General features: G+C 50.6%; 11 protein-coding genes across 11 annotated transcripts; 5 read left to right on the forward strand and 6 right to left on the reverse strand.

The window, feature by feature from the left end:
- Positions 1 to 4: 4 nt before the first annotated feature.
- Positions 5 to 2,477, forward strand: BX661DRAFT_177867 (uncharacterized protein). The gene is given in 6 exon segments (XM_051534748.1): positions 5 to 206; positions 359 to 375; positions 659 to 900; positions 930 to 1,023; positions 1,036 to 1,965; positions 2,019 to 2,477. The coding sequence occupies 6 exon segments, from the start codon at positions 79 to 81 to the stop codon at positions 2,432 to 2,434; spliced, it is 1,827 nt and encodes a 608-aa protein (XP_051394339.1). The 5' UTR covers positions 5 to 78; the 3' UTR covers positions 2,435 to 2,477.
- On the reverse strand, positions 2,478 to 3,513 carry BX661DRAFT_177869 (uncharacterized protein). Its single transcript, XM_051534749.1, is given in 2 exon segments — positions 2,478 to 2,899; positions 2,914 to 3,513. The coding sequence occupies 2 exon segments, from the start codon at positions 3,387 to 3,389 to the stop codon at positions 2,491 to 2,493; spliced, it is 885 nt and encodes a 294-aa protein (XP_051394340.1). The 5' UTR covers positions 3,390 to 3,513; the 3' UTR covers positions 2,478 to 2,490.
- A 1,311-nt stretch (positions 3,514 to 4,824) lies between these two features.
- BX661DRAFT_169053 (uncharacterized protein) lies at positions 4,825 to 8,242 on the forward strand (the record flags this gene model as incomplete). Its single annotated transcript, XM_051533490.1, has 7 exons — positions 4,825 to 4,899; positions 4,990 to 5,096; positions 5,498 to 5,589; positions 5,716 to 6,097; positions 6,204 to 6,634; positions 6,873 to 7,636; positions 7,811 to 8,242. The coding sequence occupies 7 exons, from the start codon at positions 4,825 to 4,827 to the stop codon at positions 8,240 to 8,242; spliced, it is 2,283 nt and encodes a 760-aa protein (XP_051394341.1).
- Positions 8,243 to 9,682: 1,440 nt separating this feature from the next.
- Positions 9,683 to 9,971, forward strand: BX661DRAFT_177873 (uncharacterized protein). The gene has a single exon (XM_051534750.1). The coding sequence runs from the start codon at positions 9,702 to 9,704 to the stop codon at positions 9,942 to 9,944; it is 243 nt and encodes an 80-aa protein (XP_051394342.1). The 5' UTR covers positions 9,683 to 9,701; the 3' UTR covers positions 9,945 to 9,971.
- Positions 9,972 to 9,977: 6 nt separating this feature from the next.
- Positions 9,978 to 11,923, reverse strand: BX661DRAFT_177874 (uncharacterized protein). The gene has a single exon (XM_051534751.1). It carries the CDS (start codon positions 11,798 to 11,800, stop codon positions 10,082 to 10,084), a length of 1,719 nt encoding a protein of 572 aa, XP_051394343.1. The 5' UTR covers positions 11,801 to 11,923; the 3' UTR covers positions 9,978 to 10,081.
- Positions 11,924 to 13,066: 1,143 nt separating this feature from the next.
- On the reverse strand, positions 13,067 to 13,788 carry BX661DRAFT_177879 (uncharacterized protein). The gene has a single exon (XM_051534752.1). The coding sequence runs from the start codon at positions 13,607 to 13,609 to the stop codon at positions 13,148 to 13,150; it is 462 nt and encodes a 153-aa protein (XP_051394344.1). The 5' UTR covers positions 13,610 to 13,788; the 3' UTR covers positions 13,067 to 13,147.
- Positions 13,789 to 15,152: 1,364 nt separating this feature from the next.
- Positions 15,153 to 16,099, reverse strand: BX661DRAFT_135499 (rab-GTPase-TBC domain-containing protein; the record flags this gene model as incomplete). Its single annotated transcript, XM_051532656.1, has 2 exons — positions 15,153 to 15,679; positions 15,784 to 16,099. Coding segments are annotated over 2 exons (843 nt in total), but the record flags the coding sequence as incomplete, so codon positions are not given.
- Positions 16,100 to 17,208: 1,109 nt separating this feature from the next.
- On the forward strand, positions 17,209 to 18,585 carry BX661DRAFT_217526 (uncharacterized protein; the record flags this gene model as incomplete). The annotated part of the gene is made up of 2 exons (XM_051538782.1): positions 17,209 to 17,385; positions 17,715 to 18,585. Exons 1-2 carry the CDS (start codon positions 17,237 to 17,239, stop codon positions 18,583 to 18,585), a joined length of 1,020 nt encoding a protein of 339 aa, XP_051394346.1. The 5' UTR covers positions 17,209 to 17,236.
- Positions 18,586 to 18,815: 230 nt separating this feature from the next.
- Positions 18,816 to 19,520, forward strand: BX661DRAFT_140304 (HAD-like domain-containing protein; the record flags this gene model as incomplete). Its single annotated transcript, XM_051532837.1, has 1 exon — positions 18,816 to 19,520. The coding sequence occupies one exon, from the start codon at positions 18,816 to 18,818 to the stop codon at positions 19,518 to 19,520; it is 705 nt and encodes a 234-aa protein (XP_051394347.1).
- Positions 19,521 to 19,599: 79 nt separating this feature from the next.
- On the reverse strand, positions 19,600 to 21,475 carry BX661DRAFT_196425 (uncharacterized protein; the record flags this gene model as incomplete). The annotated part of the gene is made up of 2 exons (XM_051538049.1): positions 19,600 to 19,632; positions 19,661 to 21,475. 2 exons carry the CDS (start codon positions 21,473 to 21,475, stop codon positions 19,600 to 19,602), a joined length of 1,848 nt encoding a protein of 615 aa, XP_051394348.1.
- Positions 21,476 to 21,534: 59 nt separating this feature from the next.
- On the reverse strand, positions 21,535 to 23,212 carry BX661DRAFT_177883 (uncharacterized protein). Its single transcript, XM_051534753.1, has one exon. The coding sequence runs from the start codon at positions 23,181 to 23,183 to the stop codon at positions 21,666 to 21,668; it is 1,518 nt and encodes a 505-aa protein (XP_051394349.1). The 5' UTR covers positions 23,184 to 23,212; the 3' UTR covers positions 21,535 to 21,665.
- Between the last annotated feature and the right edge of the window lie 821 nt (positions 23,213 to 24,033).

Genomic DNA, 24,033 nt, shown 5'->3' on the forward strand with positions numbered 1-24,033 from the left:
GCTCTTGTTTTTTGTTTTCTTCCTTTCTCTTTAATTTGCTGCCTTTTGTTTATTCTATTCTGATTGCTGTTTTAATTTATGATGGAATCGTATGTCAATCTGCTGCAGACCAGGGCGGATGGCGGAACGCAGCCCGAGCTACAGCTGACTCTGGACACAGCACGCCAACTGTCCCTGGCACTCGACCAGCACCTACTCCGACCAAGGTACATAATAAGACATAATAGCCAAGCAAAGGAAAAAACTTCGAATTCGGGTCCAATTTCTATTTTTTCATTTTATCTCGCTCAAACAACACCCTTTCATTGAATTCAACACGTGCATAGACAAACATCCTGGACACGCTGCGCACAAACAGCGAAACCTACACCAGCAGTCTAGCAAACGCCAGCAGGGCACACAAACTATTAGCACGCTGCTAGCGGCGTCGACAATCTCCAAGACACCTGGGAAGCAATGATAGCGAAACCAGCATCTACCAGCGACTTTCCGCAGCCACCCAACGGGAGCACCGCATCCGGCATCAGCTCGATGGAAACCGCGCAGTCATCGATGCTCTAAAGCACTCTCCATTATTCGCAGTAACCTCCACAGCCTCGAGGCATTGATGAGCAAAGAGGAGACGCAATGGAGGCTGCCAAGCTATTGGGTGAAATAGAGGGGGGCCAAATGGGCGGGGCATTGGGCGAAAGGATAAGGGCGAGGCTGGTTTTGGCGCGCGCCGTGTTGAGGGATAAGGTTGTTGAGCGCGTGCTTGGGATGATTTGGATTGGGGTTGGGATTGAGAGCGGCACCGTGCGCATTAATGCTGTAGACCCGGCTGTGTTCGACTGCTGCCGCGTGTTGCGCGAAGAGGCTGCCGTGCAGTCTGCCGTTGCAGAGCATTTCATCAGCGAGTTCGTCCGCCCACTGAGCCAGTCGCCCATGAGCATCACAAACCAACAACCAAAGCAGCCGCCGGCCCACCGCTTGTGCCAGAGTACATTGTGTCTTTGTCGGACAACAATCGGGGCAATACTGGGAGTAGCCCGGCAGCGTTGTGCGACGCTATATTGGGCGCTTTGGCGTTTATCAGTGAGCAGATCCCGCAGATTCCTCTGTGGTCCTCGCCCGAGTTCCTGAGTGAGATTGGCCGGATTGTCCTGGAGCGGTTTTTGCTGCAATGCATTCCTGAGAACCAGAACGAGCTGAGTGCATTTGCTGATGACGTGGCGCCCGTGCTGTGGAATTTCGAGCGCAAGCTATGGCAGCAAACAATGGGTGGCAGCAACAACAGCAGCAGCAGCGCATCAAAAGACAAAATGCCCATATCGGAGGCCCTCGACCAACTGCCGCAGCTATATACCGACCACCGTCGTTCAGTGGCTTTGGGGAAAACGCGCGAGTTAGCCGAGGACTCGCGCTTTGCCACATACTGGATGCCAGAACACGAGATACATAATATTAGTGCGCAAGAGGAGAGCAGCGGCCGTGGTATTTGTGTGTTTCCACGGTGTGCGATTTCGCAGTCTATGCGGGCACTCGTTGAGCTTGCGCAGGAGTTGCTTTTGGATGCATCATTGGCTGAGGTATCGGCTATTTTGGTGTGCGATGTGATGGTGTTGTACCGTGTGGTGTTTGCCAGTGTGCATGCGGCGGCGTTACTGCGTGTGCCAGCGTTGGGATGGCAGTTTTATTTGGACTGTCTTTATGGCGCTCACCACACTGCAATCATGGCCCAGAAAAATCAAAATCAAAATCGAAATCAAAATCAAAATCAAAATGACTGCTGGTCCTCTTGTATCTCAGCGTACGTGCACACAGCACAAGCGCACAAACTAAAGCTGATTGACCAGTTCCGTCTAGGAATCAGACCCGTGGATCTGACATCGATCCTACAACCGTCATCACCTTCGAAAGACCAGCAGCCCACCGGTCCCCATCATCAACACGTCAAGCAAGCACAATCCACGCTCCTGCAACTTAGTCGCGCACTTCGGCCTCCGCCACGCCCCCATATGTATACGCCGAGGCGGTAGGCGACTGCTTCGACGCCGTGTGTCGGTCCTCGGTGGACTCCATCATGGTGCTTGAGGATATTGGCGTCGAGGAGTCGCAGTTGCTCAGCCAGTATTGTCGTGACGTATTGGACATTTCAAACCAACTGGCATTGGATGAAAAGGCCACAGCTCCGTACAGAGAGCTAATGTCAAGGGTGAGCGCTGGTGCGAGCATTGATGGCTGCTGTGGAATGGAGGAAGTGAATGAGGGCAAGGGTGTAGTGAGGCTCCGGCAGTTGGCTGATATTTTGGAAATATCGCGTGCGGACATCGTTGCCAGGCACAGAGCGGGCATCCTGGATGTTTTCTCAGCAGACGAGCTTGTGCATTTGGTGCGGGCGCTGTTTTCAGACACGCCCGAGCGCAGCCGCGACATTGAACTGTTGAAAAAGTAGATTTTTGAAATTCCATTTATAACACTGAAAATATAATAAAAGGATTAATTAATTGATTAATTCATGTCTTGGTGGCGGTAAATGGCCTCCTGCGTGACCTTGATTTCCTCGATTTCGGGCGCCAAATCAGCCAGCAACTCGGCAGCCTCGCGATGGTACGCCAACTGGCTCTGCACAAACCCACTGAGCAATACAAGATGCTCAGGCGATTCCACCACAGCCTTCATCAGCCGCATCGCCTCTTCAATAACCGTGACAAAATGATCCTCAGCTTTCTCCACTGCCGCTCTCTGCGCATCCGCCCCCACAGCAGCAACCGAGCGGTACTCCTTCTTGGCAGCATCCAAAGTCAGTCTCGCAGCCAAAACCTCCTTCCTCCCAGTCTGTGCCATCTGGATTCCACCCCTGAGCATATCATCCAAGGGCCCAACAAACCCTCTCTGCACCGAAGAGTCCATCTTCAGTCTTCCAGCGCCGACCTTTTCCTCAATCGACCCGAACTTAACAACGCCGCACCCAATGGATTCTCCAATCCGATTTTCTCCGAATACTCCAACGCTTCTCTCGAAAACCCATGCTCCACAGTCCCCGGCACCTTCTCATCCGCCACCACCGAACCCCTGGCTGCACCACCATAATTACCCGCAGTGGCGGCAGTGTTTATTTTTGCTGTCAGAGAGCTAACAGTTTGCTGAATAGCCTGCATGTCGTATTGGGATGCCGGCGGGGTGATAAAATGGTTGGCTAAGCGAAGTAGCTTTTGCGTATGCTGACGTGTTGCTTCGAATTGCCTTTCCAGCTGGAGGTAGTCTGAGGGAAGAGCTGTGGTTTCCACGTTGCTTTGAAGCTTTTCAGTGGCCAGTTGCTTGTATTGCGTCAGGCTGCGCCCGACTTTGGACGCGAACGGCGTCCAGTTCGTGCTGACGTTTTGTGTGAACTTTGTAAACGAATCCATTTAGATTGAAAGTTGAAAGAGTGACTGAAATTTATAAAATAATAAAGTGCAGATGAGGACTTTAAAATAACAAATTGGAAAAGAAAAAAGGAAAAGAGAAAGAAAAAAAAAGCGAAAGGCGAAAAAGCGAAAAGCGAAAACAGAAAGAATGTGATCAATCCACTATTTTTCATATCCCCTCTGCTCATCTTTACCGTCATCCTCGTAATTAATATTTAATTGCAAATTAAAAATATGCTTAACCAGAAGCCAGTCACGTCTTGGTATATGTCTACAAGAAAAACTAATAATTCCTAACAATTACCGCTGTGCGAAATGAAGATTTCCTCTGTATGTTCAATCAATCTAATACAGCAAAGTAGCTCGGTACAGAAAGAAAATAGATACATTGAGCAAAATATAAAGCAAGTAGAAAATCATGAACTAAAAGCTAATCAGTTTAGCTTGAAGAATGGCTGGCAAAATACCAATACAAAAAAGGTACACAAATAATTAATCTTTTCAACATGTGGGTGTCATTCTATCGTATGGAACTTATTATGCATTTGATTATGCAATTTGAATGTATATCAATTATCCAACTATCTTTTGTCCGTGTATAAGTGTTTTACAATACAATTGTGAATTGTATGTAACTGTTTTTTGTATGTTCTGCAAGCTATTAATAAATGTTTGAGGAGGACAAGGGGCGTCACAAAATATATTTTCTATAAAGCTTGTGTTTGCCAACAAGTACTTTTGATTTTTTTAGTGTCGATTAAATAATATATTGGCAACTGCGCCAATGTACAAGATCCACCACTAAGAACAAGAACATGTTTGCAATAAAAAAAGCTATTTGCTTTCAACAACCTGAATAAATCACTGCTTGTCAAAAATTCGCATATGTATTCTAACAATCGTCAGGTATTTTTAGTATAGCTTGAGAAGCCAGCAGACCAACTGCGCATACTTTTTGACTGGTGCTTAAAAATAAAAAATTATTGTGCGCATAATCAGACAGCCTAAGCTACACATATCACACACTTGGATATGCTTTGGTTCGCTAAAAATTTCTTATAAAATTTAATTCAATTTAATTTTTAAACCCTGTGTGTTTGCATTGTTTGCATTGTTTGGGCCTGTTCGGATAATAATCTCGCACTATTGTTGAATGTTGATGGCCTTTTGGCCACTTTGCTGCAAATTTATGCGTTCAAATGCATGTCGCTGCATCCATCTTCAGCTTCTAAAGGATGTCAAAATAAAACAATTCGTAAAAAATAAATTTACATCGCAACAAAACTAAAACAGTTTGGCTTTATTCTTCATCTTTGACTATTCTTTCAAACCAACACATACTTATCCATTTTTCACCATGTTTGGAGCAAATACCTATAGGAAATATAAATTTTTATTAAGATATTTTGGAATTAAATTTCAAAAGCATGTCGACATGTCAATTTCCAGTCGAATCTGGAACGTGGCCGACTTTGCGCTTAATCTTGCTCTTTGCATAATCTTCATTATTGTAAGTAAAAATAATAATTTATAATAGGTGGCACTGCGCTTGAATGACAAACACCTAGCTAAAACAGCACTCATTCAACAATTTAATTAGAACTCTACGTATGTGGACAGGAACAAAACCCCGGCCAGAATCCCAGAGTCCAACAGGCTTATTGAGCTTGTGCTTGCCCTCGTTTTCCTGGGCCAATACAGTGCAAAGTATGCGTTCCTCAGTAGAACATATTGGAATTGGAGCATGTCGTGGTGTTTTTTACGTCCGTCAGTCCGGTAGCAGCGTTTATAATAAGCACAGACAGCGAGTTTGTGCGCAACAGCTACATGAGCGCAGGGACCATGGTAAGTGTAAATAAAAAACAAAACTATATGTAATATTATTATTTTTAAATTGGCTATTTCAATACTAAAGTACTAAAGTATTAACAATTGAAAACTGTGTAGGTTATATTCTATCCAATTCGGTTTCTTAGGCTTTTTTATGCGTTCAAGCGGCTACTGGCAATTGTTGCAGCATCGAAAAAGTACATCCGTCTATCCTTGATCAGAAAGGAGGTTGTGTCCCTTGCGGGAGACATACTCATTAGTATACTCTTTTTTGCAAGCCTTGTGCACTCCGGACTTAACTGGTTCAGTCAGTTCAAAAAATCTCAATCTCCTAGCTTTACGTTCCTCGATGCCATCTACTTTATTGTCAGTAAGTAAATCGGGAATGATTGCAATATGCAAAATATCATACCAATTAATGCTCCACGACATTTGACAACTTTACTGAACAAAATTGTTTGATAAACTATATTTTTATATTCTTTTTTATGTGTAGTTCGCAAGCTAGAAGACATCGATTCGTTGAATCCAGGCGGTTCTATCCCGCTCAACGTCTTTTCGATTATACTTTCCATTTTTATCATCGCCCTGATTGCTTTTCTCTTGCCGTCGCGAGCAACCAAACTGGCTAATTTGGCACTCAAGACATCATCATACGACAGGTCTATAGCGCTTCCAAAGTATTCGCGACACACTGTGGTATGCGGGCATATTGAGCTCGAGCCTGTTCGAAAATTTCTGCAAGAATATATCATCGGATCAGATTCCATTACCTTCGCCTCGACAATTGCCATTTTGCACAGCGACGAGCCGTCCATGGAGATGAAGGCGATGCTGCAGGAGCCAGAATTTGTTAACCATGTGTTCTATGTCAAAGGGTAAGTACAAATTTAATACAAAAAATGTAATCTATTCAAACATGATTTGTCTGCATTGCTTGTTAGCCTAATTATTAAACACAATTGTCTCTTGTTACAATTATAGCCACGCTACTGACTTCAGTGCACTCAAAAAGGCACGAGTTGATGTGGCCAAGTGCGTCTACATTTTGGCGGACAAGCACAGCCCTGGATCTGGCGTTGAAGAAGACGTCGGTACTAGAATGACTATGATGGCTGTGAGCGTTTTTGGAGTATCCAGCAATCAAGCGCATCAGACAGATAAGCGGCGGAAAAACTTGTCGCCCAAGATTAAGGTGTTTGCACAGACCCTTTTACCAGGCAGCATATCTCATTTAGCGTACCCGCAGACTACCCGTGTAATGTGCGTCGACGAGATGCGCATGGGGATAATGGCGCAAAACTGTGCTACGCCCGGGTTTGCCGCTCTGGCATATATGCTGTCAACGTCAGTGTCCAAGCATGCGGATTGGGACCTTTCGGGGGCCTTGGAAGAAAACATTGCCAAATCAGCAGGTAAGATGCCCAATATGAATATTGAAAGTGTTAAAAACCCTCCAAATTTAATACCTGCAAAACTAACCAAATGTACATTTGTCTGGCAAGCATTGTGTAGAAGACAGGTGGGTTGAAAGCTACATCCACGGGTTCCACCAGGGTATACATACAATTACCTGTGACGAAAGTGACATTGGAAAACCTTTTTTCGAGGTCGCGATACACAATTACTACCATGTTGGCATTCTGATTTTAGGCGTCGGCTCCTCCCAATTGCACTCTCTACCCAGCCACACAGGGCATAACATATCTTCTGATTCCAAGCCCAGATACTACCAGACTTTGTTAGCACCGAGAAACTACAAGTTGCAAGAGAACGACATTCTTTTTTATATATCGACCGAAGACGATTATATGTTCTACGATATGGACTATGATGATCGCAAGGCTCTCAGAACCAAAATTGTGCCGAGAGCCATGCAGTACACCGACGCGGATGGGTTAAGCTTTGGAGCCAATCCACTGTCATCCATGCCAAACCCATGTAGTTTTTCAGAACGCAGTACCGGCGGTACTTCTGTCCACAGCAGCCCGTTTCCGCAAGCCGAGTTTACTGACAACACCTCTGCTACAACGCAATCGCACCAGTTTGAGTTTGGAGGGCGACAAATTAACTTGGTACCGCAGGACATACACGGCCACATTGTCATTTGTGATACCAGCAACTCATTTCCGCGCAACATTGAGCTACTGGTGCAAGCGCTGAAAAGTGATTTTGCAAACAAAAGTCTCGGCATCGTCATACTATCGCCAGGCGAACCAGACAATCAGTGCAAGCTCGCAATTCAAAAATTCACGCACGTCTACCATGTGCATGGCACACCTCTAGCACTGGAAGACTTGAAGCGAGCACATATCGAGAGTGCGCTAAAAGCCATTGTGCTGGGCACATGCAATAAACGCACATATATGGGTATTGGCGGCACTACCAGCACTGACACAGCAGCCATCCTGGCACACGTAAATATACAATCGCTCTGTGGAACTGATTTTTTTATAACGACCGAGCTGCTGAATATCGAAAATATCCGGTACCTTGACTACACGCAACTTTCGGGTGAGCCCCTGCTCAAGCGCGCATTCTTGGAAGGCAGTATTTTTGTACCGGGCATGCTGGACACACTGCTGTGCCAGAGGCGATCTAAATTACGTACGGTGGATTTTCTGCGGCACCTGACGTTAAGCCATTTGACCGACACTCCCGAGGCCAATGCTATAAAACCGTTCAATCCCGGTCAGCTTAACCTACTGGTCATGCCAGACCACTATATTGGGCAGAGCTACAGCACTATGGTTCGCTATATGATGGAGTATTACGCCGTTGTGCCATTGGCCATCTTGCGGGTTTCCCCTACTAATGGCCAGCCATTGTACAGTGTTATATGTAATCCGCGCCCCTCCACAATAATGGATGAAGCAGATGCTGTCTACATGCTTGGCCCGCCGATTCCCGGGTGGAACGAGCTTTCAATGGGTCCGCGCAAAACAGGCACTGCACCGCAGCCGCTGCATACGGTTGACTCGAGCTCGGCCACAGCATTCGTTACGGTCAATGAGAGTGGTTAGAGCTCGGCGTTCGACCAGCCTCATCACTCAGTCAACTTGAGCCACGCAGAGCCACGCAGAGCCCAGCAGTTTAACCGGCTCATCGGCCAACAGGAGGGTTGATAGTGATACACACGTGATTACAGTTAATTTCTGCAAAGAGTCTAGGACCAGCAATGATGATTCCGATGACCATGTTTCTTTTTAATACAGCTCCACGGCTTGGGGAGTTAGGGCTGACAATGGCATTTTGCCGCGCTTAGTTTTTTTTTGGTCAGCTTGAGTATCCTCGCAACAATAAGTATTTTATTATTACTCATGCACTTTAAAAGATTATATAGTTCGTGCAGTTTAAATTCGTATTACCTTCAGGCTAGAACCTATGATAATCTTTTACTTTTATGTTTTCCGCGTATTGGGTACATATTCTTATTGTCTATTTTAAATTCTCATTTAATTATATAGAACAATTCAAAAACATTGCTCGATCCTGAACTTTAATATATTTTTGCACCACTTTGCATGTATAAAATTTAAAAAATATTGAAATGGTGTACATATATTAACTTTTAATCAGGGTTTACACAAGAGTTGCGCTATAAGACATGCTTGTCGATTTGGCTTTATAGCATTGATGCTAAAAACAAGAAGTTATCACATGCATTAAGCGAGATATAAAAAAGTAAAAGATACGAACTAAAGTTGATGAATAGAATTGATTGTCTACCAGGCCACCTTGTCTCTCATGAGCTCTATTGCAGAACCTGGCTACATGTCCACTAAAACAAATACTATCCAGACCTGGGTCTAATTGCCTGGCGGTGGAAGTGTCCGGCAGAGTATTAGTAAAATTAAACCCGAGCACTCGATTTTCCAGCTAGAGCATCAATCGTGGCAAAGATAGCTAGTGTGCATATCTGCCGTCCTCATTGGTGTTTGCCCGCGGCCACTTTGGCAGGCCCGTCATCTTTGCCTTGTCGCAGATTTGGTAGTTGGGGGTGTTTGTTGAGATTGGAGTCCTCATCAACAATCGGCGTTTTCTCAGGTGTCAAGGATCCACTTGGTTCCCATTTGATCCGAAGGCCGTACTGTTCCTTGTACCAATCATGCTGTTTATCTCTATGATCTCATTTATAAACACTGTTGCTTGTTTTACATGATTACCTTGGGGTTTCTTGCTCAGCGTTGTGTACCTGTCCTTTGTCAGCCTCCTGACAGCCATGCCCCATATCCAAGTCCAGCTTTTTTGTCCTGGTAATGGCTGTTCTACACGCTTCTTGAGTTCCTCCAATGTGCCATCTGTCGGTCCTGGGATGCACCTGGAGGTCTGTACATAATATTCAAAAGCAGGTGTATAAGATTATTGCCCCCCATACTGTAAACTCTACCCAGCAGTAATGATATAATCAAGTCATATTTGCAACAAAATAATTTTTTTTATTATTTCTATCATAAATACATAAATAACTAATTAAAAAAAATGTCGTCAACTCTTTCGTTTACCCAAATGACCCAAGACTTACTCCGTCTGGAGTCACACCCTGTACCGGCATCCTCCTTGCCTGCGGACTTGCAGCCTGTCAAAAATCTCATAACTGCTGTTCGATCAATCCGTTCATCCACAGATCAAGTTATTGATTCACGCACACGTATTGACCAGATCCAACAAGAAGCACAACAATTAGACACACTAATCAAGAAAAATAAAAAACTTGATGAATAATTAAAATAAAATACCAAAAAATTTTGTAAAGTCTTTTTTTGGTAAAGTTTATATAAATAAATAAAATCAGAATAAAAAATTCGATAATCAGCAATGAAAAAGTAAAAATAAAAAAGAGAGAGAGAGAGAAAAAAAATCTAATGTCTTCTAGTTCCAGCACTTCGCCTAGTCATTTTCCTACCAATAGGCACATAATCGTCTTCATCCAGAGCATCTACAAACAGCTCCTCTTCAGAAGACGATAAAGATTCAGGCGGAGGTGCCGGATACGTGATACAAGCGACCCGAACGACATTAAGAACATGCGCAGCACCAGGCTTTTTATTACCAGCAGTCTTGACCGCCTCCGCCACCGACATGGTAGAGTCAGCCAATCCACCAGTATTGTTATCCTCAAGTACGTTCAAAATAGGCTTTATGCTGCTCTTCTCAGGCGGTTCAGGAATGGGCGTGTTGAGAATCCAGGGCGTGCGCAATGTGGATCTGCTGCCCCACTGGACTTTGGGCCGCCGGCACTGCTTCTTACTCCGCCCGGTCGTTGATATTGCTACATCCTTGGCAGTATCATTACCGCCAAAATCATTGCTCGGTGGCAGTTGTTGCAGGCTCGCACTAAGATCTATGGATTTCCTCTTACTCTCCAGCCCCTCCGTATCCACAAAAATCTCGTCCTCGCTATCAGAAAACGACAGTGGAGTCAAAGGCCTAATATCCTCGCCAATCAGCGCCTCCATCCCTTCACCTTCATTTACCGGATTTAGTTCCAACGCCTCAGGCTCCTCCAGCTCATTATCGCCATCATCATACTCATAGTTCTCATCGTCCTCATCGCCGGAAGATGGATATATAGAGTACCGGTCATCATCGTCCATCATGCGTTTCTCCTGAGCCTTCACCTGCATCATCAGGGACGGCGACACCGGTCGTTTGCCCTCTCTCTGCACATTATACCGCTCAATCCGACAAGCCATATAGGTCGAATTACGCCGTGTGTTCAATTTGGTCAACCGGTCCAACTGCATCGGTCCCATCTTTGTCACCGGCTTCTTCTTCCCACCAGCCGCTGGTGTGTCAGGTTTAGATGATAGCGATGCCCTGAACCGCCTGCTGCTGCTGCTACTACTGCTGATGCCGCTCGCAGAAGTAGAAGAATTTGATGGTACTGATTGCGCTGCCGACAACGCACTTCTGCCAGTAGAAGTGTCCATATCCTTGGACGCCCGCCGAGACCGCAGTGACCGCAATCGAGACCGCATCGGATCATCATCCTCCTCTTTTACCACAGAAGCATTTGCCACGGATGTCTTCGCCGCCGAAGCAACATCAGCAGTTGCCGCCGCAGTCGCCGCTGCTTTCGCCGTCGCCACAGCCAACGGCGACGGTGGTGCACCCTTAGACGGCAGCAACCCATGCTTACCAGGCGCCGCCCCCACCTCCTCCTCTTCCTTTTCCTCATTCACCGCATCCATACTCTTATCCTGTTGCTGCTGCTGCACAGCAAAAGCAGCCAGACCAAACTGCCCAAAACAAGACGCGTCAGACGACAATCTCAGCGACAGCCTCAGCGCGGCAGCATCCAGCGTCTCTTGGCCAGCCAGAAATGAGCCCAAAGGCGCAACCATCGGCCCAGACAACGCACCGGACAACGGTGCCACAGGGCTCTCCATAATGCTGGTGCCCCCACCCGACATGGATGTCTCGTAAGTCCCACTGCTACTTCTGCCACCCACATTAGCTTCGCTGTTGCAACTCATCAGCGACAAAGTATCGGGCTGCGCAGAAGACCCTAAGGAAGACGACGACGACAACGGTGGCATCGGAGGCGCCGATGGCGGCATTAGCGCACACTCCGTCATGGAAACATCCTCAATGGGGTGACGCGGCGATTCCGCCTCAACCCCAGTCCCAGCCCCAGCCCCAGCCTCAGCCTCAGCCTCAGCCTCAGCCTCAGCCTCAGCCTCAGCCTCAGCCTCAGCCTCGTAATCAGACAAGATCTCGATAGTATCGTTATTGTCGTCCGTCTCCATCTCAATCTCGTTGTCCGACTCTACACCCATAGACCGCAATGGCAGAGCAGGCAATGGCGAGGATGGCGGCATCTGGGTAGTTGCCATCTTCGTAACCGACGCGGCAATACCCATATCATCATCGGTATCCGCTGCCGAAGCCGCCGCCTTTTCCTCCTCCGCCGCCGCTCTGTGCGCAATAGTAGTGGCAGAAGCCATAGACGCAGACTTATCCGCAGGTGATTCTGAATCGTGATGCATAATCGGCACCGATACCTGCCTCGCCATGACCGGAGCAGTCCTACTGATCATAGACTTTATCGAGTCCGACCGCACAACCCTTGCCGACTTGACCGATCCATTCCTCGATAAAGGCGAGCTCCCAGCCTTACCCCCACTAGCGAGTGCAGCGGCTGCCCCCGATGTTCCTCCAGCTGCTGCTGCTGCTTCTGATGAAAAAGCCGATGGGGATCGCGGCATACCAGCAATGGTGTTATAAGCAGGCTGCGAGTTAGGCGGTGGCGGTGGCGGTAGCAAAGACCTAGGAGGAGAACTAACAATGGAGTATAACGAATGGCCGTGTCGAGTAGAAGTAGTAGTAGGGGAAATAAGGGGTTCGGAAAGTTGATTGCGATAGTTTTGGTGGTGGTGGTGGTGGTGTTGACGCATAGGCGATTTAGAAAGAAATGAACCCAAACCTGATTTGAAAATAGACGAAAGCTTGTGCGCAACCAATGGCTGTGAAGGCGTTATGGGCGAGTCACCTGCGAATTCCAAACCATTGTCTCGGATACTTAGCGCCGGCAGCTATAGCAAAACCAAAAAACCAAAAGTAAAATTAAATTAAATGCTTTATAGGTGGGTGTGGCGTGGCGTGGCGTGGCGTGGAGAAATTGACAGTAGTAAAAAACCGTGTGCGTACGTAAAGGCGTCGAACAACAAGGAGAAAAAATACTCCCAAGAAAAAATAAAAAAAGTGTGCGGGGGGAGGGGGGTGAGGGAGGAAGCGGTTGGAAAAAACAAAAGATTTTAAAACTTACTTTTTTGAAACTTTTCGGTGAATTGATCTTCAACGCACGTGGGTCCAACGATGCGGGGTTACTGCTAATGCCGACACTGCTAATGCCACTGCTGCTAATGCCACTGCTGCTGATGCCACTGCTGCTGATGCCACTGCGCTTGTTCGGCGACGACTGTCTATGAAACCAGCCTCTGATGTTCAGTCCGCGGCGTTGAACGGGCGCTGCTGGCGGCGTAGGCAGCGACGACGACGACAGTAAAGCCAGCGGCGCCAATTGCGCCAGCGGCGCGGCTGGTGCTGACGGAGAAAACCCGCGACCCTGCGGAAGCGGAGGCAAAACGACCGGTGAAAACTTGGACAGCGGAGCCACAGGCACCGTAGCTGCCACAGGCACCGTAGCTGCTATAGGTGCCACAGATGCCACAGGCGACCCAGGCGACCCAGGCGACCCAGGCAAACTCACGGGCTTCTTCAGCACCTTTTCCTTCTCCGGCTCGTCTTCCAAAGATACTCTTCCCTCGGGCCTCCCTTCCCTCAAAGTCCTCCTTCGCATAACACTCGCCGACCCCTTCATTGCCAAAACCTGCCAATCCCTCAATCTCCTCACAAACTCCTTTCGAACCAAAACACCACGGCATAATGATTGAATAACAATGGCTGCATGTGATTTTTTGGGTGACTCTAAGAGCGGAGTTAAAGTAATAACATTGGCTTTTTTTCTGTTGCTGCTGTTGCTGGTGGGTTTAGCTTCTTCATCGTGCATGCTGCTGAGACTACCGTCGGTATCGTAGGCTGAGTGAATTGTTGATACGCTGCTGCTGTGCACGCTGTCAGAGTAAACGGCCTGTTGAAGCATTTCAACTAATTAATAAAACAAATTACTACTTACGTTTAGCTATGTATTTGTTGTTCTTTATTTGGGTTGGTCTTTTTTCTTCTTTTTATTTTTATAGTGTATGCGTTGATGTTTTACCTTGCTGCTGCTGGTGCTGCTGCTGAAAATGGTCTGTGGCAGAAAGCCCAATAGACATTTAAATGAAAAAGAAAGAACAGTGATAATGATAGCAATATTATTTCTCTGGCTAGCTAAAGATAAAATGAAAAAGAGAAATAAAATAAAATAAAAAGAAGCGAGACGCAAAAAAGAAAGAAAAAGAGGGAGAGGTTATTCCAAATAGGAAAAGTTTCACAATATCGATTAAAAATAACAAATAATAAAAAGCACATGGGGGCCTGGCTGAGTGTCTGAGTCTCTTTCTCCCCGCTAATCGCTCACCCGCAAACCCAACTCACCCCAGTTGGTCTTTCCTATTGGTTTTTTTTCCAGCTTGTCTCGAAAAAAAGCTAGCGTTTATTCACCCAGAAAGAAAAGAAAAAGAAAAGAAGGAAAAGATGGTTTGGATTTTCCGTACAGGCGCAGACACAACAAAAATAAAACAAACACAAACACAAACAAACAAAAAAGACAGATTGAAAAGCGAGGCTAGTATTCTAGTATCTGCTGCCGCCAGAGTCGACGTATTCGGCCGAAAGCTTGCGCTCCATCATCCACAATGTCTCAGTGCCAATGCTGGCAATGCTGGCAATGCTGGCAGCATTGCCAGCCACCACCCTGCGGCCACCGCCCACCCGGCCACCCACATTGGCACTGGCACTGGCACTGGCGCTGGCGCTGGCATTGGCGCTGGCATTGGCATTGGCATTGGCATTGGCATTGGCATTGGCATTGCCGCTGCTGCCAAGCGCCCTGCTGCCAAGCGCCCTGCCGCCAAGCGCCCTGCCGCCAATGCTCCCGCCAGAAGCCGCCCTGGCAGCAGCAGCGGCGGCGGCGGCGGCATTGCTGCCCTGGTGCATGATGCCCAGCCCGCCCGATCCGTAGTTGGGCCGCGCCATCTCGCTGGCGCGCATCATCGTCGGCATCAGCTCATTGGTCACCGGCGCCGTGCGCAACCGCTTCACCAGCCCCGAAAACGTCCTGGCGCGCGGCCTCGCCAGCGCGTCATCGTCGGCCGCCGCGGCAAAGCCCTGGCCGCCGCCGGCCAGGACCGTCGCCGACGCCGACGCCGACGCCGACGCAGCGGGGCTCAGCGGCAGGTCGCGCTTAAGCGAGGCGCCGGCCGCCAGCGGGTCAGCCACCTGCGGCGCGCTCGCCAAGGCCTCGGCCAGCGCGGTGTCGTGCGCGTGCAGCTTGATCCTGCGCTTCAGGTCCTCGGGCAGCCGCTCGTAGATCTCCCGCGTCCGGCCGATCACCGACTCGGCGCGCAGCGGCGGCCACGACCGCAGAAACGCCATCGGCGCGCTGGTCGTCACCAGCAGCTCGCGCATCGACAGCAGCTGCGCGACAATGCACACGACGTTGAGGTGCACGCCGAAGGCCAGCAGGAAATCCCACAGCCGCACAACCTGCCGCAGCGGGCCGACGCAGGCGCTCAGCGTCATCGCCGCGGGGAACGCGTAGATCTTGGCGACGGCGCCGTGCCGCCGCAGGTGCGAGTACAGCGCCGCGTCGGTGTGCGCCAGGCACTCGTCGATAAGCTGCACGCACGCGTGGACGCCCGGCAGCGACGGCCGCGCGTACAGCGGACACTCCTTGCGCAGGAACTGCCGGTACGCGTAGAACCCGGCGCCCTCGCCCATCACGTAGAGGAACGGCGCCAGCAGCGTGTTCATGCCCTGCACGTAGCGCGGCGGGTCGGCCTGCGACCGGTCTAATGGGAAGGGAGAGGGGAGAAAGGCCAACGGGCCAGCAGATAATCAGTTGATTTGGCTTGATCGCAAACACAGGCGCACGCGTGCATCGCTTAATTCTTACCTGGCGCGCACAGCAGTGCGTTGAGCACGCGCACAATGGCGGCTGTCGGCACGCTGCTGCGGAACTCGGCGTCGCCGCGCAGCGTGCGGAACGCGTCGTTGTTGATCTTGTCTGCGCTCAGCGACGGGCACAGCCGCAGCGCACGCGCATACCCGGCGAGCCCAATGTCGCGCACCTCGAGCATCGCCAGCCACATCATCCCCCTGACGCGCTGCACCGCCGCGCCACTGCCGCCGCCCACAGGCAGCCCGCCGTTGCCCGCAATCAGCACGCGCAGCTCCTTCAGCGACGCGCTCACCTCGGCCCAGTCCTCGTGGATTCGCCGCGTCAGCTTGACCAGCTTCTGCCGCTCGGCCTCGCGCTGCGGCCGCTCGCAGTCGCCAGTGGGCCGCCCGGCCGCGGCGCTGCTGCCGCTGGCGTTGGCGTTGGCGGCGCCCCCCAGCGGCGACAGTGGCGGCGACCCGTTGGAGAAGCTGCGCCGCCGCTGCTGCAGCGTAATGTCCGTTGTGAACCCGTCGTTGGACCCGATGGACCCCCGCGTGCGCCGCCGCTCGCGGTACTCCTCGGTCTCCACGTCCACGGCGTACTGCGTGTCAACCTTGGCCGGCTCCACCAGGTCCAGCCCGCCCAGCCGCGAGGGCTCGCTGGCCGGCACGCGCAGCCGGTCGCGCAGCCGCGGCTCCTGTGTCTCGTCCTCCTCGTGGATGGCTGTGCGCATGCTGCTAGTGCCATTTGAAATGTTGCAATTGGAAACCGAATTGCTATTGGTGGCTTTGGCTTTATTGCTGCTGCTGGTTTGCGGCGAGGCTGGCTGTTCGTGGAACTCGATGTCACCGAGTCGTCGGCTGAGCTCCATTATCCGCGGCGTCATTCCGCGCCGGGGACTGGTGCTTCGTGCAATGCGCTGTTGCCTTCTCATTTGGTATAATAATAAATGAAAGCTATTTGAAATTGGTTAAATGCTGAGCGACAAATTAGGCATCCAGTTTTAGTTTGTTTTTTATTGTTTTGTTTTGTTTTTGGAAATTTTAATCAACAAAAAGAAGATAAAAAAGAAGGGAGAAGGGGATATTGGGGCGGTTTTTTGTTTTTTTACTTTTATTTTTATTCACACACAAAGTCGATAAACAGATTGATGAATGCTATTGAAAACCGACAAAAGCCTCTCCTTTTTTTGGGGAGAGGGGAGAGGTTATTTTATTTTTGCTTCTCCGCCTTTTTCATCTTTTAATTGTTCCGTTTACTTGAATGCGCTTTTGTTCAGCTGACCTGGAAATTCGTCATTATCACTCCCCAATAAAAAAATATGGAACTGTATGCAAAAGCCCAAACAGTTTTTCTATTTTCTGCACTCTCTTTCTGCTCTCTTTTTTCCATTTTTATTTTTGCCATTGCATAAAAGCTGCATTATTTTTTCTATTCTCATGCAACCCAAAAAAAAGGGGGGGGGGGGATGCAGCATTCGGTCCACACAAAGACCAAAAGAAACAATCATTTTTCCTGTTTTAATCTTGTTTTTTATTTTTGTTTTCCCTTGACTTTTACTTGTTTTATCATGTTTCTTTTTTGGGGTTGGGTTGCGGAATCCTTTATTCGGCTTTTGTATGTGACGCTGGGTATCATGATGTCAACAAATAATAAATATTCTTGAGATACATGCAATTGATCTTGGGAATATAGTGTGGACCTATATTACGTTGCCACTTACTTTTTTGTTTTGTCATGAATCAAATTGATTCATCTAGTGTATCAGGAGATCCATCACTCTTGCTCTAAAAAAAAATAATGAAGGAAAATAATTATCAAAATGAAATGTAAATGTGGCTCAAATAACAAAAATTAAATCGGTATATAAACAAATGAAATACCTGTCCTACCTACCTCAACAAGCCCACTCAAACAATACAAAACAATACATATTCACACTATAGGGGGAAAAAAGAAGCAATAATGAAATTCATCTACTCTATTACCCTCCTCTGCACTAGTTTTGCTGCTGTCTCCAATGCAATCGCTGGACAATCGCAGTGCCAGCCCGATTGTCACGGAAAGAAGGCCCCTTGCCATGCTGAAGAGGTGCCCTGCTACGCTAAGTTGGAGCCCTGCCACCAGAGCCACGGTCCTTGCCATATCAAGTACAAGCGCCAATTGCAGCAGCAGATTCCTGGCGGAAACACTGGCGGAACAGGCGCCTTCCCTGGCAGTAACACCGGCGGAACAGACTCATTCCCTGGCGGAACTGGATCCACTCCTGGAGGAGACACTGGTACAGGATCATTCCCTGATATTTTTGGTGATCTCCTCCCGAGCGGAAACACTGGCGGAACCGGATCGACCCCTGGAAACACTGGCGGAACCGGATCGGCCCCTGGAAACAACAACGCCCCCATTAACAACAACAATAATGGCAGTGGCCAGCAGCCCAGCTCCGCAGCACAGTCCATCCCAGCATCAATCTTTGACAATCTCCCAGATTTCCTTGGGATTTCGTTCCCAGGCCAGCCGCAGCCCACCCCCACCGGTGCCGCCGCCAATTCTTCGCCCAATCCGCTCGCTTCTTCCCCAAATACGCTGAACCAGGGCCAAGGCCAAAACCCCAACAATCAGAATGACCAGAATAATCAGAATGAGCTCGGGCAGCAGACCGACACCGGCGACATCAACAACAATGATGGCCAAGAGGAAAATGTAGAGAATATCAAGACCATTGATAGTCGCACGAGTGCGGCAACGGCTGTCGACAATAATGGTCTGTTTGCTGGGTTTGTCGCGGTTGTTGCTGCTGCCATATGGGCATTCTAATAACGATAATAGTATTGTTTTCATTTATAGATGGCAAATGTTTTTAAGGATGACGTAACCCTTTTATTTTCATTTTGGAATATATAAGCATAAAAATCGATCAACGTAATAAATTATTTACATTTTTGGATGACCAAGGCCAACTTCGGTTTTTTTTCTCCTCTCCTCTCTTTTCATCTTTTTCTTGCATTTTATTACACAAATAGAAATAGAAATAATAAATTTCCGCCATGCCTATCATAGCAACGGCTGATTCCACCATTGTAAAGCTCTCAAACATCCGCGGCGCAATCTTCGATCTCGACGGCACGCTGATCAGCACGCTCCAAGTAACCGAGCACGTCTACACGAAGCACAGCCAGATCCACAACATCGACCCGCTCCCAGTAATCCACTTCTGCCACGGCATCCCCACACTTCAAGTGCTCCAGGAATTCTTCCCCGCCACCACCCACACACCCGAATACGCCGAGCTCATAGAGCGAGAGGCCGCGGAGATGCTCGAGGGAATCGAGGTTATCCCTGGATCGCGCGAGTTACTGGAAGCGCTCGGTGATAAATGGAGCATTTTCACCTCGGGAATGCCCTTTCTCGCCTTGCCCCGGATGAAGGCCCTCGGGCTGCCGATCCCCAAAGTGTTCGTTACGCCCGTGAACATAGCCAACGGAAAGCCAAACCCCGAAGGATACCTGCTGGCTGCCCAGCGCATGCAGTGCGGAGATGATGCCGCAGACTGCGTGGTTTTCGAGGACGCCGCCGCCGGCATCGCCGCTGGAAAAGCCGCAGGGGCGCTGGTCATCGGCCTGCGCACACAGCTCTCCGCCAAGCAACTGAAAGCCGCCGGCGCCGCGTACACAATCGAGGACATGACCAAAGTCGCCGTTGGATCAGGCGTAGACGGAGATTGCTTGACTTTATTTATCGACGAGTCCTAGATTCTGGCTGCGATCAAATCCGACCGCAGTCGCCAGACCCAGGCCGATAGCGATGGCTTTCTAGACACGTCGGCTTTGTTCAATACAATATCTTGCAGCTCATCCACCACGGCTGCGAATGTGGCGCCGTCCAGACTGACCACGCGCGGGTGGATTTCCGCGAGCAGCCGCGGCAGCAGCGCCAGCGGCACGGCAGCGACCTGGTCAGCCAAAACAAGGAGCAGCTCGCGGCGCCGCACAGCATTGATCTCGGCGCGCACCCGGCCAGAAGTAGGGCGATGCCCATCAGAGGGTATAGCGTCGATGCGGCCAAGCAGCATGCTCACGCAGTCCCAGGCCAGTAGCCGCGCGACATCCGCCGAGTCGCCGTCAGCGATCGCCGCCAGGCAGCGCACGCTTGCAGTGAAGGCAATGCGCAGCAGATTCGCTGAGATTCCCTGGTCCGGATACAGGCGCAGAACAAGGCCAGAGTACCACGGCACAGCCTCCATGCCCACCCGCTGCACGGCACCACTGCCCGTGCCTGCCTCGAGCACGGCCAGCACGAGCGCGTGCGCCGACTCGAACCACTCGGCGCCCACCTTGCCCACCACCTCGCCGCCGGCATACCGCGCGGCCAGGGGCAGCACTAGCATGGCCAGCGAGTTGGCCGAGATGAGTGGCACCAGGTGCTCGCACAGGTCCAGGTAGAACAGCACCAGGCAGCTGCGCTCGCCGCCAATCGCAGACACTGGCCGCTGCGCCATGAAGCAAAGGCAAGGCTGCGTGCCAAACGCCCTGCGCACCGCCGCATCCACGGCCGGCGCGCTGCAGCCGGAGATAAAGCGAACAGCCACAGTGCTCGCACGCCGGAAAGCCTCTGTGCCTGCGCGGCCGCCAAGCCGCAGCGTCACGAAATGCACGGCAGCCAGGCTGTCCACCACCGCGCACCAGGCGTCCACCAGGTCGCCCTCGGCGACACCCAGGTACGCATCGTCGACGAAGTACCGCTGCAGAATGGCGTCGAGCACGTGCAAGATGGCCAACGTGCGCAGCCCAGCGGCCGTGGCGCGGCCCGGCTGATTGCGCGAGTGCTCGGCCGACACGAGCACGTCGGTGGCATTGGCGTGCACCAGCTGGACCAGCCGCAGGACGTCGGGGAAGCGCGTCGACGCTGCTGTGGCCAGCGCAGACACCAGCCCCACTGCATGCTCCGGCTCCGGCTCCAGCTCCAGCTCCGCAGCATGGCCCGGCACGCGCGCCAAAAAGCCGCTCTGCGGATCAAATACCAGCTGCGCAAACCCCTTGAGCACGCAGCCGTCCTCCGCCAGCCCGCGCAGATGCTCGCCCTGCGGCGCCGCCTCGACACACACCGCCAGAGCGGCCCACAGCCAGTTTCTGCCCGCACATTCGCGGATAGCGGCCTTGGCCAAGTGCACAAACGCCGCCCACACGCGCTCAGCAGCCACGCCAGCCACCACCTCCAGCCGCAAAGCCAGCACGACGCCGCCGACCAGCGCCAACCCAGCAACTGTTGCCGCAGGATCACCACCACGCACAATAAGATGCTCAGCAGCAGCAGCAATAGCCTCCAGAGCGCCAGCATCCACTGCGCTTAGTGCGCTGCCTGATTTGCCTCCTGCCGCCCTAGCGAGCAGCATGCGGAAGCCGCCGGCCACCAGGTGCGCGGTGCTGTCGACGATGTTGCGTACCTGCTGGCGATCGTACTCCGCCTGTCTGCGCAGCTGCTCACGGTCGGATCTGACGCGAAATGTCGTGATGTACTGGCCCAGGCGCATGAGCTGCTGGGTGCCGGAGAGCATAACAGACAAAGCCGGGTCCCCTTGCAATTGGGCTTGCGTTTGTGTGTATTCTGCGCTCCATCGCGTGAGCACGTCGTGGGTTATTTCAGCCGCTATGTTGGGCGCTGCGCTTGTGCTCAGAAGCCGCGCTGCCGACCGGTGCTCCGAATTCATCACTCGATTAGAGAATAAAAATATGCAGAAAAGTATTTAATAGTATAGTAAAGTATTACAGCAGAGAAGAGAGAGAAAGAGAAAGAGAGAGCTGCGCATAGCAGGATGCACGTGAAATAAAAAGGATGAATAAATGCATGAATGCATGAATGCGCGTAGTAGGCCCAAAATTAGGAATAGCGCCTGGTTCTCACAGCGAGCCGCTGTACCGCATGAATGCAAGCGACACGACGAGAAAGACCATCGAGCCACCAAAAATGCCCATCCACGGCCACATAGTGTCCACCTCGGGCGTGTCCTCATGGCCCATCCACGGCACAGTGACGTTCATGCCGAACAGCCCAGCAACAAACTGCAGCGGCAGCAGAATGCCAGCCAAAACCATCCACTGGTTGGAAAACACGCCAGCGCCCACCGTAATCTCGCCCAGCTCCAGCGACAGCTGCGCCATGTAATTGGCGTGTGCGCGCGAAAGGACCATTTCGCACTGCGCACAAAGGCTCAGCAGCACCGCCAAGTGATCCAAGACGTCCGTCAGGTAATGCCCATAATCGTCCTCGCCGGGCCGCAGCCGCATCAGCGCGCGCACAACGTCGGGCTTGCCCAGGAGCACCCGCCAGATGCCCAGCAGCCGCCGCCGCGCAGACCCAATCTGCCGCAGCATCAATGGCTTTTCTGTTGTCGTCATCACCAGCGCGTCCACCGCCTGCACTTCCGCCTCCACTGCGCGCATCGCCGCCTGCAGCGCATCGGTGATCTCGTCGACCAGCGCATACGCAACATAGAACGGGCTGCTGGCCTGCGCCGACCAATGCCCGCACAGCCGCCCCAGAGTCCTGCGCACGTGGCCGCTGCCATGTGCATCGTGGAACGACAGAACGCAGTTGTCCTGGATGATGACCGAGAACCCCGCCACCTGCGGCCCTTGGTCCTGGCCCTGGCCCTGATCTTGATCTTGATCCTGGGCTTGATCCTGCGTGCCGAGCGCGCGGTAGATCAGCAGCGCGTACCCGCGGCCGGCCACACGCTCCAGCTTATCGCGGTCCGCGGAGTCCGTCAAAATATCCTCGACGGTCAGCGGATGCACGTCGAATTCGCGCGCCAACGCCGCCATCTCCTCGGCCGTCGGATCCATGATGTCGACCCAGAAGCATTCGCTGCTCTCGCTGCTCTCTGCGGCGCTGCCCCGCCCAACCGCAGCAATAGCCTCGGCCACTGTCCCCACGGTGCGGACACCTGAGGATGCTGAATACACCATTATGCAACCCCCGCCGGCAGTGCCGATGTTTGCAAAATCGCCAGCATCTGCCATGAGTCTGCCGCCACCGCCAGGCGTCAACAGGCTACAGGTCAATTCCTGCGTCCCACAGACTGCCCCGGTGCACACCAGCTCGTCGAGCGCCTTTGCGTCCCAGTCCCTGTTTGCCGCGTTTTTTGCTGCCGCTACTGCCATTGCTTGGTTCAGAACACTGTTGTGATGAATATCCGTGTCCTTGTAGTGACTGTCTTGGGAGTTTTGGTTCATGGTAATGGCTGGTTTGGCTGTGGCGCTGCCGAGCAAGGTCGTGGCCAAACGGCGTGCTGCTTGAAAATCTCCCGACTTTTCGCTGAGCGTGCTTCCAAATTCTGCCTCGAGGAGTTTCTCCAGTCTGTTGATCGCCCTTTCGTGGTCCAGTTGGCCCATTTGCGCTGTCAATTCGTTGCTCATTTGTTAAAAAATAAAAATAAAAATAAAAGAATGAGTGGATAGGTGAAAAAAGAAAATGTAATGAGAAAAGAAGAGAAGAAAGGGAGTGGATATAAAGGGGGCCAAGAAACAAAAAATATTGAAACCACACTAAAAAATTACAAAGTATCATTGCACTGTAAATTGCATCATTGATATATGGGAAACTGTCGTTTTTATTATTATAATGCAGAAAATAAATTTAAAAATAAACCTAAAATTGTGTCTGGAATATTCGTTAAGACATGTAATGCATGAGAGAAAATAGATAAGACAATGCAATGCACACCAAACCAAACCAAACCAAAGCCAGACCCAAAATCATTGTCTGCTTACAAGTTTTTGTTTCTACATGGGTTTATAATGTTCGTTTTATACCCACTCCAAGTTCTTTTTTCATAGCCGCCTCCCACTATTTAATTTGAATGCTCCTGTTGTAAACCTGCCTAATAGGGGCCAGTAAGGGACAAGGCGGGCAGCTACTGGTAAACACTGCAAATAGTAAAGCCAACATATAAATATATTAGAAAACTAAGGTGTTCTCGTCCTCATGGCGGGAACACCTTGGTATATATCAAAGGTAAACTATGATAAGTACGCGGCATCTCCTGTGCCGCACACATGTACACAAATAATAAATGATACAACAATAGCAAAACAAATGCTATTTTGATGCACCTCGGAATTGCGTCAATTTCTACTGTCATCAGGATCTGGCAAAAACAGATTCAATCGTGAACATCGCGCGGCTTCGTAAGCGATGTGATTGGGTCAGGGCTTCGGGTGACGTCCTGCATTTGTCCGATGCATCTGTGCATGCCAGTGAGTCCCA

This window comes from Kickxella alabastrina, assembly GCF_025024165.1.
Source record: "Kickxella alabastrina strain RSA 675 chromosome Unknown BX661scaffold_3, whole genome shotgun sequence".
In the NCBI taxonomy this organism is placed as follows: Eukaryota; Fungi; Kickxellomycota; class Kickxellomycetes; order Kickxellales; family Kickxellaceae; genus Kickxella; species Kickxella alabastrina.